The 15853-nt window shown below is 33.0% G+C and overlaps 1 protein-coding gene across 2 annotated transcripts in view; it reads left to right on the top strand.

The window, feature by feature from the left end:
- Positions 1–15134, top strand: part of SELENOF (selenoprotein F) — a 36732-nt gene extending 21598 nt beyond the window's left edge. The window contains exons 3-5 of one of the 2 annotated variants that reach the window (XM_082615935.1): positions 3681–3744; positions 11710–11759; positions 14258–15134. In XM_082615935.1, coding sequence (XP_082472061.1) covers positions 3681–3744; positions 11710–11759; positions 14258–14389 — 246 coding nt within the window. In that variant the 3' untranslated portion in view covers positions 14390–15134. The remainder of the gene's footprint in view (positions 1–3680; positions 3745–11709; positions 11760–14257) is intronic. The other variant, XM_082615936.1, reaches the window with a different exon arrangement.
- The last annotated feature ends 719 nt before the right edge of the window (positions 15135–15853 follow it).

Genomic DNA, 15853 nt, shown 5'->3' with positions numbered 1-15853 from the left:
TATATTCCAAAAGTAAATTATCAGGGAAGTCTTTCAACAATGAAGGGAGTACATTGTCCCAAAATATTAGGAAAATATATGAATTGTACAGAATTTAAAATTAAGATAGGTATAAATAATAATCTTGGTAATGCTTAAAATATATTTTTTAATTGCAAAAATATTAGCTAACTACAAACCTGAAATTTATTTTAAGAATAATAAATTAAAAATCACTTATTTTTAAATGAGAGGGAAATTAGCATATTCAAAGACCCTGTTACAAATAAGGTAAATTAGTTATAGAGCTGAGGTAGTTAGATATTTCTGCTTCCCACCCAGAGGACACTATGAGAAGTTTAGGAAAACTAGCAGTAATGAGTAATATGGAAATAGGTGTGAATTCCCAAGGGGCAAATTCAGTTTTGTGCATCATTTTCATATTTTTCTAAAGGTATCTGTATATTTCCATTTAAATTATTTGGGCTAGTATAATATGATCCTAATGGAATAGTGCCAAGAGTTAGATTGTCTGTACGAATAAGGCTTCTCTAATGCATATAGAAAAGAGGCCTACCAACTTAGTATCAAAAATATAAGTTTGCTATATAAAAGTTATATAACTTGTTGCTTCTTTGATTTTTCTTCTATTGTTATTTTTCCGCAAATGTTTGAAGGTCAGCATTTTTGTATGCCAGTGATGTTACTTTAAAAAGTAAAAATGCTAAAGGTGAAATTCAAGGAAATTTCAAGTTTTAACCTTTTTTAATCCTTTCATACTTCATGCCCTTGATAAATTCTAAGTAGCATATATTTCCTTGTGTATGAATGTATGTGTTGCCAAAGATGCTTATGAATACTTTATAAGGCATTGAAAATTTACCACAATTTGTAGTTAATTTACCATATTTATTCACTGCGAAAAACAAGTGTTTTCCTATGAACACTACAAATCATAAATAAAATGCTGAACTAGCATCACAAATTAATGCTTTTAGAATTTGACTTTAATGATGTTAGGCAGCTTTGAGTTACATTTTCTTCTTGTTTACCCTAGACTGGAACTAAGCATAATCTACAAAGTATGTGAAAGGAACTTGAAATATTTTTAAAGTTACACGATGAAAAAAGAGTCATTTAATTCCGTTAAATGAACAGTTCTGTCCATTCAGCACACACATATTGAACAACAGCTTTGTGTCCAGTTCTGGGGGGAATTATAAGACATTTCCTGTCCACAGTCAAGTTATAGGATATTTATAGTACATTATGATAAGAGCAGAATTCTGTGGAAGTTTACTAGGAAAGTCCCTAACAGAGTAGGAGGTCAACAGAAATTTTCCTTGAGAAGCTCACAACTGAGCTGCCTATTCATTAAAAGAATAGGTTTCTAATATTTTTAATTAATCAGTTCGTGTTTTGTGGTGCAGAGAATGGGTTACAAGTATGCTAGGATACTGAATCCTTCAGTCCTTGGGACAACCAAATGGAGACTGGGGTGAGCAAGGGCCCCAGGCTAGTCATCTCCAGTTATAAGCAGCCACCTCCTTTTACCCTAGTGCTCCAAACAATTATTACCGTTTTCAGTGTGTCAAGATATGAAGAATTTTGGGAAACAGTAGTGTAGAGAAATGCCATCGTATTTCCAGGTAATGGAATCTCCACTTAGAGTTTCCAAGGGATCATAAACTTGGAAATAAAAGATAAATCTAATAACCAAATTTTAATATGGCCTTATATTTTTTATTTTCTTAATTCTGGTAAAATATACATAAAATTAAATATTTTAACTGTTTTTGAGTGTTCAATTCATTGACATTAAGTACATTCACATTGTTGTCCAACCTTCATCACCATCTATCTCCAGAACTTTTTCATCTTCCCAAGCTGAAACACAGTTATTAAACAATAACTCCCCACTCCTCACCCCCCAATCCCTGACAACCATCATTCTACTTTCTGTCTCTGAATTTGACTGCTCGAAATACCTCAATAAGTGGAATCAAAAAGTATTTATCCTTTGTGGCTGCCTTATTTCTCAGCATAATGTTTTCAAGGGTCATCCTTGTTATAGCATGTGTAATAATTTCCTTCCTTTTTAAGGTTGAATAATACTATTCCATTGTATGTATATACCACATTTTGTTTAGCCATTCATCTGTCAATAGACATTTGGGTTGCTTCCACCTTTTGGCTATTGGGAATAATAATTGGTATACGAATAACTATTCCAGTCCCTGCTTTCAGTTCTTTTGGGCATATACCTAGAAGTGGAATTGCTGGATCATATAATTCTGTTTTTAAAAAAATTTTTTAAGGAACCACCATTCTGTTTTCCACAGCGGCTGCACCGCTTTACATTCCCAACAGCAGTGCACAAGGATTCAATTTTCTCTACATCCTAGCCAACCACTTGTTGTTTTCTCTTTTTTTGATAATAGTCTCTAATGAGTGTGAAGTAGTATCTCATTGTGGTTTTGATTTAATTTCCCTAATGATTAGAGATGTGAAACATCTTTTTATGAGCTCATTGGTAATATGGCCTTATACTTTTAAAGATGTGGGGGGGGGGTGTCTAACCAAGATTAACCAAATCTTATTTAAAAATCTTAGAGATCATCACAGTTCTTAATCTGAAATCCATCAGTGGTTTCAGAGTCCATGAGTAGCCTGAATTAAAACAAATTCCATCAGACTCTCAGTATCTGTGCCCCTCAAAAACTTAAGAACTTTACTGACCTACCCACAATCACCAAAATGTTTTTTAAAAGTCATTATTTTGAGAGGAGTTAGAATTAAGGTGATTTTTAAATTTCCATTTTGTGCTTTTCTGTGTTTGCCAAAGTATCTAAAATAAACATGCATAGTGCATGTGATTTTTTGTGCTATTTTAGAACTTGAAAAGTAAAATCCATCTTTAGCTCTTGGACCTACAAGTTAAAGTCTAAAAGCTAAGAAGAAATAAAAATGGATATAGTATGTTCTTATGATTGTCTGCCTTCCCGGAGTCACAGCATTCCCCTACCTACACAAAAAAAGTGATGTTTACTACTAAATCTGTTTCAGCTAAGTTCATTGCAATAAAATAATTGCATTTGAGTTTTTTATAATGAGCTTTTACTATAAAGACAACATGCAGGTTCTATAGCTAGAGAAGCAGTGTTTACCATTTCAGCTGAATTTCATTAAGGGAAATATTTGCATTTATGTTCTTTATAATGAGATTTTACTGGCTTTTCTGTAATATCTTTACTTAGTACTCTAATTACTTTTTAAAGGTATTGGGTTTTTATACTGTTTAGTTTTAAAACATTGATCACTTAATTTTAAAAGCAACCAAAAAGAATTCTCATTATTTATGTTGAATAGATGGATACATACCTGGGTTCAGCTTAGCATCCTAAAAAAACTGTGGGAAGTCTTTAAAATTTTGTGAAGAACTTCCTAGGACAGCTTACCTATTCAAGTTCATTGTCAAGTCTCTGTATCTTCTTCAATCTTTTTGGCTAAGTTTGAGAATATTCCATGTAGGGCTTGAACTCCTCAACTATTTAATACCCTTAGCCCTCCATTTTCTCTTCTGACATTTGTTTGATCTGTATATCTGCTTAACTGTAATGTTTGTGCTATGAAATTTTATTTTATAACTACATTTTTAAAATTTTAACCAGTTTTTTAAACTCCTGTTTTTCCTTTTGCAGCTGTATGCAGGAGCTATTCTTGAAGTCTGTGGATGAAAATTGGGGAGGTTCCCTCAAGTCCAAGGTATATAAAATCAACTCTAGTAAAATTTCAGTTAATAATTTAAGATCAACATTTCACAAAAATAATTTCATTAAATACTCCCAAGAATAAGAATATTTAAGGTTATACTTTCTCAACAGTATATGAATTTTCTCTACATTTGTCTTCATGGGAGTGGAGTTTTATAATAATTGTTGAATACTAAGTTACTTGACTCTAAGCAAGCATAAAATATGAAATTTAAATACAGCACATGATGAGGTGATTATTTTCTTAAAAAAAGAGACTTTCCTAAGTACAAATTTTATGAGAGCCTTTCTTTTACCAGGTGGAAGTGTAATCCTTCTAAATAATATTTTTAATGTAAACTGATTTATATAAAACTCCTAAGGAACAATTGCATTAAGTGAGAGTAGACGTGTACAAAAAACAAACCATCAAGAAGAAAATTAATTACCATAGAACTTGAGGTGTAGAAGAGAGGAGGTCATACAGGTGTATCTTCACCTTAAAGATAAATATGTGAAAGGAATTAAAGATAAATATGTGAAAGGACAATTGTGAAAGTGTATTCTTTTGGTTGACAACAAACAGTAATGGAGCTCTGTATCTCCAAAAAGACTTAGACTAAAGCTTTTCTATTCCATCCTTGCATGTCAGCTGAAAATCAGTTTTATGAAGGTAATGAAGTTGTGTTTTTGTTTTTTGGTTTTTTTTTTTTTAACTAAAATACATAAGTGCTCTATTTATATACCTTATTTTGTTTTTGTTTCTGCTGCTTGTCCATGATTTTTTGCCTTGTTTACTTAATGGCAAGAGAATTTTTTGGATTTAGTATTTTATAAAATTGCCTGTATTAGCACATTACCTTTATTGCTGACCTAGAATTGTTTATCATAAAATATTGCTCATTTGGCATGGAAATGTAATCCTTGGATTGCAACTTGGGGACTTGGGGACATTTTATATGAGACCCAGAGCAGATGCACATCTAATTAAATACATTCTTTGTCAGAATAAGCTCATATTCTGATGTAGTACAGAATATAACATCCACTTCTGCTTAGGGAGAAAATTCTTTACTCTGTATGATTTATTTTGCTTCAAACACTTAAACTCAGTATTGTACCAGAGTTGTTTTGGCTTTTTTAATATCAGTTCTCTGAATGATAATGTGATCATTCTTATTCCTAAAAAGTTTTGGCATTTGCTTTTTAATTATATTCATTATTCATATTTACTGACTTGTCTTATTAATAATCTTTTGTGACTCATATTTTCACAAGATCAAGAGTAGCTTGCAATTAGCCCTCCTGTTTGTGATATCAGGTTTTCTTATGTCCATGGTAATAATTTCTACAGTTGCTAGTTCAGTCTTTAAAAGATTGAATGAAGTTTATTAATCCTTGGATTACAACTTAACTATATATATATTTCTTATGTATAGTTAAATTATCAAACTGGTGGGTATTTGTAGTCATACTGTCTTTTCCTTTTGAAACATTGGATTTTATTCTATGTATAAATATTTAATTAGTACGAGCTTATTTAAATTAAAAAGATTGTTTAATTCCACAGTCCATAACCATATTTAATATAATTATGTATAATACCAGTATTTTCAGAGCCCATGAGAAAGTAATACATTTTCTTAAGTTTACTTAATTTAAATTAGCCACATCATAAAACAGAAGAAAAAAATGTTAAATTATTCCAGAAGAGAAAAGGATTTAAAATTTGAAATGTGTTATCCACATTGAATAACTCAGGGTTTATGAAAAAAAAAAAGTCCCAGATCATATGCTTTAGCTAATTCCAGGTATACCTCCTAAAATACTTTCATTTTCCATGTTATGGTTAAGTAGGAAAGTCAGTATGTATAAAAACATCTCATTGTATATTGGACCTAGTGTTTTATCACTTGTGGTGACATCAAAAGTAATGATGTTAAGTAAGTATGTTTTCCTTCTCAAGCATGAGTCTTACCATGATAAGGATATATCTGTAGTCTGTCTCTATCAAAAAATGTAAATTTTCCCTAATTTTGTAGGTCTTGGCAAACTTTTTCTGTAAAAGTCCAAATAGTAAAGATTTTCAGCTTTATAGGCAACAAGGTCTCCACTGCAGCTATTGATCTTTGTTTTTGTAGTATGGAAGCAGCCATAGAAAATATTTAAATGAATACATGTGTCTGTGTTCCAATAAAACTTTATTTATAAAATCAGGGAGGCCCAATATGGCCTATGGACCATAGTTTGCCAGCCTCCGTATTAGAATCATAAACCTTCAGACACAGAAAGGAATTTTAAAATAATGTAGAACTGAGAGCAAATAGCTTTTTGCCTCTCGTACCCACTTTGGTTGACTGGTAGTGATGCCTAGGATTATGATGCTATCTTGGAGTTTTGCTGGAAGGAATACTGATTCATTAGCACTATCTTCATCAATTTTCTCATTTATAAAATGGGTTAATAGGTGGTGTAAAATCAGTTAATATCTACCTTATAGGACTGTTTTGAGGAATAAATGAGATAACATGACTCTCTAGCATTTGAAACTCTTCCCTTCACTTGTATGAACAGGTCTTTTTATTCTCCTTTCCTGGCATCTCATCTGCCACCCACACTTCAAATATTGGTGTTAGTCGGGGTCTGTGTTCTTATTTTCTTACTCTTTTGAATGATGTCCCACTCCCTCAGTTTCAACTGCAGTGTTCACCTGATGACTCCCAATCTGTATCTTTAAATTAAATCTTTCTTTTTTTAGATACCATATTTCTGACTGCAAATTGATGTTTCCACTTGCATGGTCTCATAGTATCTTAAACCAATGTACATATAAGTCACCTGGGGATCTTGTTAAAATGCAGAGTGTAATTTTGTAAATTTGGTTTGCATCCTGAGATTCTACATTTCTAACAGTCCTGTAGATTGTGGCCTACATTTTTAGTAGAGAGGCGTTAAACCCAGCATGTTCAAAAACTAAATTAATCCTCTTCTCTGATAAAAGTATACCATCTTCTTCCCTGTTTCCACAAATGGCAGTATCATCAAGCAAAGTATAAGCATGAAACCCGAGAGTCATGATCAGTATTTCTTTCACACTTTATACCCAGTTAGTTACCAAGTTGTGTCTCTTCCCCCTCCTTAATAAACCTTCATATCTTTGCCCTTCTCTATGATTTTAATCAGCCTTTTAGCATCTTTATCTGGAAGGATTAATTACTTATTATCTGGCCTGCCTGTCTCTTTTCCCTTTTCTTCTATTCTCTCTTCTACACAACTACAAAAAAAAAAAAAAACCTTTTCCATAAGACAGATTTGATTATGTGACCCTCTTGTTTAAAATTACCTGTAGTTCCCCATAACATATAAATGTCAAATTCAGCATCATATACAAGACCTATCATGACATAGATTCTCTTTTCTAGGTTCACATATCTAGTTTATGTGCAGAACTATTTGCAGTTCTCTGAACTCTGACCTCTAAGTCTTTGCACACACTGCATGTTCTTCCTGACTTACGCCTTTACCCATTTTTGTGACGAACCCCTATTCATTCCAAATTTAGTTCAAGTATTATTTTGGGATTGGCTTTGGACAGAATTTTAGACCCTCCCCTTTGTGTTCCATAGCAGTTCCCACATAATATTGTAATGTATTTATTTAATTTACTGGTCTTCTGCCTCTACCAAACTAGGAACTCCTTAAAGCCCAGAATTTTTTAATTTTTTTAATCACTAATGTATCCCAAATCTTGCTAACACTGCACCTCACATTAAGAGGAATTCAAATATTTATTGAATGAATGAATGGATTTGCTAAATTTATCTAATTCAAAGGTGGCTCCACTTTTGACAAATGGGAAACTGGTGAAAAGCCTGTGTTTACATTGGTTATATAGCCTTTATGAATTTATAGTCTTCAAATAATCCTTTTCTGACTTTATTATTCTGATCTGAAAAGTCATAATCTTTTTAGTTTGTCTTGTCTTCATTATTGTACCTCCAGTCTCCCCAAATTCTCTTATTTAAATTGCCGTTCTCTGAACGTTTTTAAGTGCTTTTAAATTGTCTTGTTGGGAGGACCCAAATGACTCATGATTTTGCACTCCAGATAGTTTGTAAGTAAATATTCTTGTTTTAGAAATACTCTTCGATACCCAGTAGTTTTCACTGAGCACAATTGAGAATTCAGTTCTGTTGTTTATTGTTGCTGCTGCTCTTCTCTTTGTATTGTTGTTTCTGGGTATGATATGACATTTTTGTTTATATTCTGATTCAAATATACTTATTTCTACTCAAGGGGAAAACATCTAATTATCATTCCATGTAATTTTATATGGCAATTCACAAATCTTAATTGTACCTGCCATAAGCCCTTATTTATTAAATCTTAAAACCAATAGAGTACATTGTATGACTACTTGTAATGCGACCAAAGGTACATTGTTAGATCTAGCCAAGTGTATTTTGCCTCTATATTTTCACTTGTTTATGATTTTGAAAATAACATAGTTCAAACATTTTTCTTTGACCTCAAGACATATCCTTCCTGTTATCCCTCATCCCCACTTATCCTCTTTTTGGAATGAGGAGGAAGATAAATTTTTATTTTTTAATACTCTTCATAGTTAACTTTGAAGAGCCTCTGATTTATAAGAAGAGTACCATGACTTTCTAAGCAGTGTATATAGCAAAACTTGGCTCTAAGGTCTCCTAGGCAGCTACACAAATGACATGCTGATAAGAATCTTGAGGACAAAACTGAAACATTCAATGTTAACACTTAATGTTTTCTAATCATTTCTGCATATTTGATCGTTTTGAAGTGTTATTTACAAATCTGCGTTAGTAATTGACAAATAATTAAATTAGCATGAGAACATTTTCTTGAAATAGAGTGACTGAATTAATCTCTTTAGGAATCTCCAAACTGATATCACTTAGTTATTTTTAAAACAGCAGAAAGAAAACTAGTAAAATAAGTTACTGAGGTCTTTTTTGCAAGTCTCTTATATGCTCATATAGCCTATCCTAGTGCCATGTGTATATAGTAAGTATTCAAATATATTTTAAAAGATGAATTTACTGCCTGTAAAATGTGATTTGCTACCGCAGGGTATTTAATAGATATTCCCCTCAGTCAAAATTAGGAGCTTGTGGATTTATACGTAGCAGAGAGAAGAGAAAAGAACTGATGAAAATAGTCATTAGTGACTCATCTTAATATTTCTTTTCAATTTATTCCCTCATTCCGGCCTGTTAAAAAATCTTCTGAATGACAGAAGGTTATAGGTTCTGTTATAAATACAAAAAAAATACTTGAGAATAGTTCTTTGCTCCAGAGAAGTTTCTTATGTAGTAGTGACCACACTGTGTATTAAATTATGCTTTGCACAGATGTGCATATAGCATTTGCCAAAGGAATGGTTATAAAATGCAACAGCATATCATAAGCTCATTTTTGTTTGGGGATTCAGGAGTATTGGACAACTCTTAAATGATGAAGTTAATAGAGAAGATATTCTAATAAGCCAGAATAATATAATCAGTTTTATTTTGAACTAAATTTAGTAGGGGAAGTTTAGATGGGATATCTGAGTGTCTTCCAACAAGCCTGCAAAACCTTAAAAAGAAAAAGCATTTACTAATCTTTGTTTAGTTGTCCTAGATGCACATATATAAAGATCTTCATAGTGAAACATGTCTATAGTGCTATTGCTAGTTAATTCTAAGTTTAAAAACTAAGTTCTCAAAAGCATGTGTGTCACTATAAAATCTAATTAGAGGCTGTTGCAAATGATAACAGAACTGGAATTAAGAACTGTCCTCATTTAAGGTATCCAAATGAAACATCCCACTTGTATTTATCTTTTTTAATGTATTCTAAAATATTTTAACTTGGACAGTTAGACGTGATCATTACTAAAAACTTGGTAAAATGTAGATCAACAACCACCCAAAAAGGAAAACATTTATTTAAAACTTCCCCAAATCCTATGCTCCAGATATAACCCCTGTTAAAATAATAGTTATTGTTTTGAACTGTTAGGTATATTGTGCTAAGTATTTTATATTTTCTCACTTAATTTTTTTAAAGATTTAGTTCAATGCTTCTAGGCTTTTTCCTTTGCAAATATATATTTATGGATAAATATATAAAAACATTAGTGTAAATATATAAAAACAATATATCTATCTTTTTATAACAACCATGGGGAACAAACTGATCTATAAACCTTTATATATGAGTTTGCATCTATATCACTAAATACAGATGAATATAATTTTTTAATGATTGGATTCACTTCATAGTGGTCCATGTTAATTTATTTAACCAATAGCCTTTTACACACTTAGATTATTTTCAGATCTCCAGACTTGGTTAGCAGGATCTTATATATCTTTGCATTATAGTGTAATTATTTCCTCAGAATAAAGAAGTCCCTAGAAAGAGACTTGCAGATCTAAAGAGTATGCACATTTTAAGACTTTTGGTTCATTTTGCTAAATACCTTTCAGGAAGGATGTGTCCATTTATATTTCTCCCACAACTAAGCCCAGGCAAAATCTTCTCTACCCCCCTGTCTAACCTTAAATATTCTTTTTAACTTTTGCCACTCCAAATGAGGTTACCTCATTGTTTTGACAGTTCTTTGATTATTTGTGAGATTGAACATTTATTTCAAATGTTTAGTGACCATTTTATTTGTATATTACATGTTCCTCTCCTTAGTTCATTTCTCTAGTACCTAGTATTTATTTTTTTCTTATTAATAGAAGCTCTCTTGCATACTGTGTAAGAGATAATTTTTCCCAGTATGTCATTTTTACTTTTAACTTTGTTTATAGTAGTGTTTTGCTGTACTGAGTGTCCATTTTTATATAGGCACATCTATAAAGCATTTTCTTTAGGATCATGCATAAGAGAAGAATTTTATATTCCATATTCCAAGCTGTCTGTGTTAAATGCTGTGGTAGTATTCTGAATCTTTTTTTAAAAAACACTTATCACAACTGAAATTATCAGTGATGTGATTGCTTGTTTATCATCTTTCTCCTCATCAGACTATAAACTCCGAAAGAGCAGGAATTCTGTCTGTTTTATATAGCTTTATATCTGCTATCTGGTATACAATAGATATTCAAAAGTATTTATTGAATAACACACGCACACATAATCTCTCTCTCTTTTCTCTCTATGGTTTGCTAGCTTTACCATATTAAAAATCCAGGTATTTTTCTCTCCCTAGATTTCCTAATCGGTTTCTTTGTTTTATCATTCTGGTATAAGTATCACATAGTATCTCAATAAACAATTGAACAAATCCTCCCGTATTTTACTTTTTCTAAACTGCCCTATTCTCCAACATTTATTCTTTTATTATTATTTTTTTAATTTATTTATTATTGTCTGCATCGGGTCTTTGTTGCTGCGCGCGGGCTTTCTCTAGTTGCGGTGAGAGGGGGCTACTCTTTGTTGTGGGGCGTGGGCTTCTCACTGCGGTGGCTTCTCTTGTTGTGGAGCATGGGCTTCAGTAGTTGTGGCTCGTGGGCTCTAGAGCACAGGCTCAGTAGTTGTGGCGCATGGGCTTAGTTGCTCCGCAGCATGTGGGATCTTCCCAGACCAGGGCACAAACCGCTGTCCCCTGCATTGGCAGGCAGATTCTTAACCACTGTGCCATCACGGAAGCCCTCAAACATTTATTTGTATAGCTGAGTTTTACTGTCATTTTGTCAAGCCCTCAAAATCCCATTGTAATTTGGGATTTTTATTAATTTGAAAAAATCAACATCTTAAAATATTTAGTCTTCCCGTTGAAGAATATGGGATATCTTTCCATTTTATATGTGTTTTAGTTTCCTTGGTTTTTCCATATAGGATCTAATTTTTTATTTATTGAGTTTATTTCTACTTTTTGTGTTGATCTTTGTAGCTAGCTTGGATTTGGAAGTAAACACTTTGAATCTTTTTTTCTTTTAAGCTTTCGTCAGGAGTGATAAACCCAGACTATTCAGAGGACTACAAATCAAGGTAATGCAATTTTAATGTGATCCTTTTTTCCAGCATTTTCTTTTTTTAATTAAAAATTATTCAGATATTTTAATTGACTTTATTTTTTAGTGCAGTTTTAGGTTTACAGAAAAATTGATTTGAGAGTTCCCATGTACTCCCACCCCCCACCCTCCAGTTCCCTTATTAACACCTTGCATTGATGTACATTTGTTACAATTGATGAACCAATATTAATACATTATTATTAACTAAATTTCATAGTTTGCATTAGAGCTTATACTTTGTACAGTTCTAGGAGTTTTACCAAATGTCATGTATCCACCATTACAGTATCATACAGAAGTTTCACTGCCCCCAAAATTCCCTGTGCTCCACACCCCACCAAACTCCTGGGAACCACTGATCTTCTTACTGTCTCTGTAGTTTTGCCTCTTCCAGATTGTCATATAGTTGGAATCATACAGTACGTAGCCTTTTCAGATTTCAGATTTAACTTAATATGCGTTTACAGTTCTTTTGTGTCTTTTCTGTAGCTGGATAGCTCATTTCTTTCTAATGCTGAATAATATGAATAGTATTCTGTTATACCATGGTTTGCTTTTCTATTCATCTATGGAAGGACATGTTGGTCGCTTCCAATTTTTAGCAATTATGAGCAACAGTGCTATGTACATTTTTGTGTAGACATACGTTTAACTTATTTGGGTAATTACCTAGGAGCACGATTACTGAATCATATAGTAAGAGTGTTGGGCAGTTTCTTACAAAGCTAAACTATTTTCCAAAATGCTTATATCATGTTGCATTCCCACTAATAATGAATGAGAGTTATTGCTTCACATTCATCAGCATGAGTTATTGTCAGTGTTTTGGATTTTAGCCATTCTAATAAGTGTGTGATGTTATCTCATTGTTGTTTTCATTTGCAGTTCCCTAATTGAGAATCTTTCCACATGCTTATTTGCCATCTGTATATCTTCTTTGGTGTATCTGAGATCTTTTGCTCACTTTTAAAAATTTTAATTATGGTAAAAAAAGAAAAACTTAAAAATAGTTAAGATGGTAAGTTAAATGTTAAGGGTGCATTTCAGTACTGGTAAGTTAAATGTTATGGGTGCAGTTCAGTAGTGTTAAGTATTTTCACACTGTTGTGCAACAGATGGAGAATTTTTTTGTCTCACAAAACTGGAACTCTATACCCATTAAACAGTAATTCCCCCTCTCTCCTGCCTCCAGCCCGTGGCAGCCACCCATCTACTTTATTTCTATGATTTTGACTACTTCAGATACTTCATATGAGCGGAATCGTTTAGTATCTGTCCTTTCATGATTGGCTTATTTCACTTTAGCATGATGTCCTCAAGGTTCATCCATGTTGTAGCAGGTGACAGGATGCTTCTTCTGCATCTGTTGGTATAAGATTTCTTGTTTAGCCTGTTGGTAGTAATAGATGACGTTAATTCATTTTCAAATTTTGCACCAGCTTTGCATACTTGGAGTAAATCCAAATTGGCCATGGTATATAATTCTTTATACACTGTTGGATTTGATTTAATATTTTGAACATTTTTGCACCTATGGGCTATGTAGTTTCTAATTTTTGGACTAAAATGAGTCTTTGAATAAAAAATTGAATTTTTAAGAATAATTTATGTAGATAAACTGACCCAAAAGATTTTAGTAGTAATGTTATTGATTTATTAGCTTAGGGGGCCAATTTCTAAATTCCAGAAATGGGTTGAGAATATACCAAATGCAAATAATCGCAGCAGAGCTTGTCTCCATCTCTAAAGTTCACAACTCTAGAAGACCTAGAAAAACTGAAGCATAATTGCTGAGTTTCTCTGCTCCCTTCATCATCACTGCTGCATTTTTAGTTACATGGTCCTTAATTTAGCATTGAAGATTGATCACTTAACGAATGGGATCAGGTTTGTTATCGCATTTACCCAGAGTCAGAATTCCTCAGAGCTCTCTGGTGAAATATTGGAACCCACTAGTAGGTCTGAAGATTCAGGAATCCAGCCGAATTATAAACCAATTACAACAGAATAAATTTTCTTTGGTTTAAGAAATCTAATGAAAGTCCAATACAGAATTGTCTGATAGTTTGTATGCACAGCCTATTTCAACATGGCTCTTAAGAGTCATTCTCATTCAATATTTTGAACTTGTCTGCCTCCTTCATTAGATTTTCAACTCATTTGAGAGTTGGAGTGTGTCAAGTATGCAGTAAATACTTGTTGCATTCAAGAATAAGCTTAAATCCCAGGTAAACTGCTTCATACCAACAGGTGTTTCTCTTCAGAAGTAAAATGTGATTTTTTTAAATTGTCATTTTTGATGAAATCCCATTACACTCTTTTCTAAAAGACTTCCTTTAAGAGCTGTTGTGATGTTATGTCTAAAAGCTTATTACTATTAAATTTAATTAAGCTGGATTGAATTGATTTGGACTTTGGTTGAAACTGAAAAGGCTCTTTCTAAGCAGAATATGATATTCCCCTTTTTTGTAGTATGTTCGCGGTTCAGACCCTGTGCTAAAGCTTTTGGACGACAATGGGAACATTGCTGAAGAACTAAGCATCCTCAAATGGAACACAGACAGTGTAGAAGAATTCCTGAGTGAAAAGTTGGAACGCATATAAATCTTGCTTAAATTTTGTCCTATCCTTTTGTTACCTTGTCAAATGAAATATCGCAGCACCTAGAAAATAATTTAGTTTTGCTTTTTTTCCATTGATCAGTCTTTTACTGTGAGGCATTAAACATCTAATTAAAAGTTGAAGTGGCAGCACAATCCATGTTATGTAAGGAGTTGGCAAGCTTAACAAAACCCATTTTTTATAAGTTTCCATCCTCCATTTGTTGATACCACTAACAAAATGCTTTGTAATAGTCTTGTGGTTAATTATGCAAATGATAATTTGTGATAATTGGTCCAGTTTTACGAACAACAGATTTTTTAATTAGGGAGGTTAATAAGGGAGATGATTACTGTGCCTCATGTGCTGTGTGCTTTTTGAAAGTGAAGACAGAAAACTACAAAGCAAATAAGATATACCGAGCCTCAACAGATTGCCTGCTTCTCAGATCCTCTCATATTTTTGTATTACCCAGCTTTCCTTTTAATAGAAACATTATAGCTTATAATGAATGCACTGCATAAAAACTGTATGGCTTCATTATTGTAAAACAGATTCAAGATTTACGGTAAGAGTGAAACATTCACACAAAGATTCGCATTAATGAAGACTACACAGAAAACCTTTTTGTGGATTTGTGTGGATCTGATATTTAGCAAATTTTTGTGCTTTACATTCTTACAGAAGAGTAAAGTTAAAAATTATCATTTGTAAGACCAGAATATAAATAAAACGTTTCAAAAATCTATCTGAATTTGAAATCTATTTGTTCTTCCATGTTTAAAAATGACATATTTCTCAGTGCATTTTCTTTTCATATAAGCCTTTTTTTTTTAGCTAAAAACACTAAAATGTCTACATTGTTTAAAATGTCTTAACTTATTGTGGGTAATACTATTTTGCCTATGATTTTTTTATTTGTCAAAGTGTTTTCATTTATGAACACATTTTCATTTATATCATATAAGGAATTTCTCTTAAAATATAGTTTTCTAGAGGCTTCCCTGGTGGCGCAGTGGTTGAGAGTCTGCCTGCCAATCCAGGGGACGCAGGTTCGTCCCCCGGTCTGGGAAGATCCCACATGCCGCGGAGCGGCTGGGCCCGTGAGCCATGGCTGCTGAGCCTGCGCGTCCGGAGCCTGTGCTCCACAATGGGAGAGGCCACAACAGTGAGAGGCCCGCGTACAAGCAAAAAAAAAAAAAAATATATATATATATATATATATATATATATATATAGTTTTCTAGGAGCTATTAAAAATGATTTTTCCACTTCCCTGATGGCGCAGTGGTTATGAATCCACCTGCCAATGCAGGGGACACGGGTTCGATCCCTGGTCCGGGAGGATCCCACATGCCGCAGAGCAACTAAGTCCATTCGCCACAACTACTGAGCCTGCGCTCTAGAGCCCACGAGCCACAACTACTGAGCCTGTGTGCCACAACTACAGAAGCCTGTGCGCCTAGA

The sequence above is a fragment of the Mesoplodon mirus genome (genome assembly GCF_964341445.2).
Source record: "Mesoplodon mirus genome assembly, chromosome: 3".
Classification (NCBI taxonomy): domain Eukaryota; kingdom Metazoa; phylum Chordata; class Mammalia; order Artiodactyla; family Ziphiidae; genus Mesoplodon; species Mesoplodon mirus.
The sequence above is the reverse complement of the archived record's forward strand: the minus strand, read 5'-3'. Positions and strand labels throughout refer to the sequence as shown.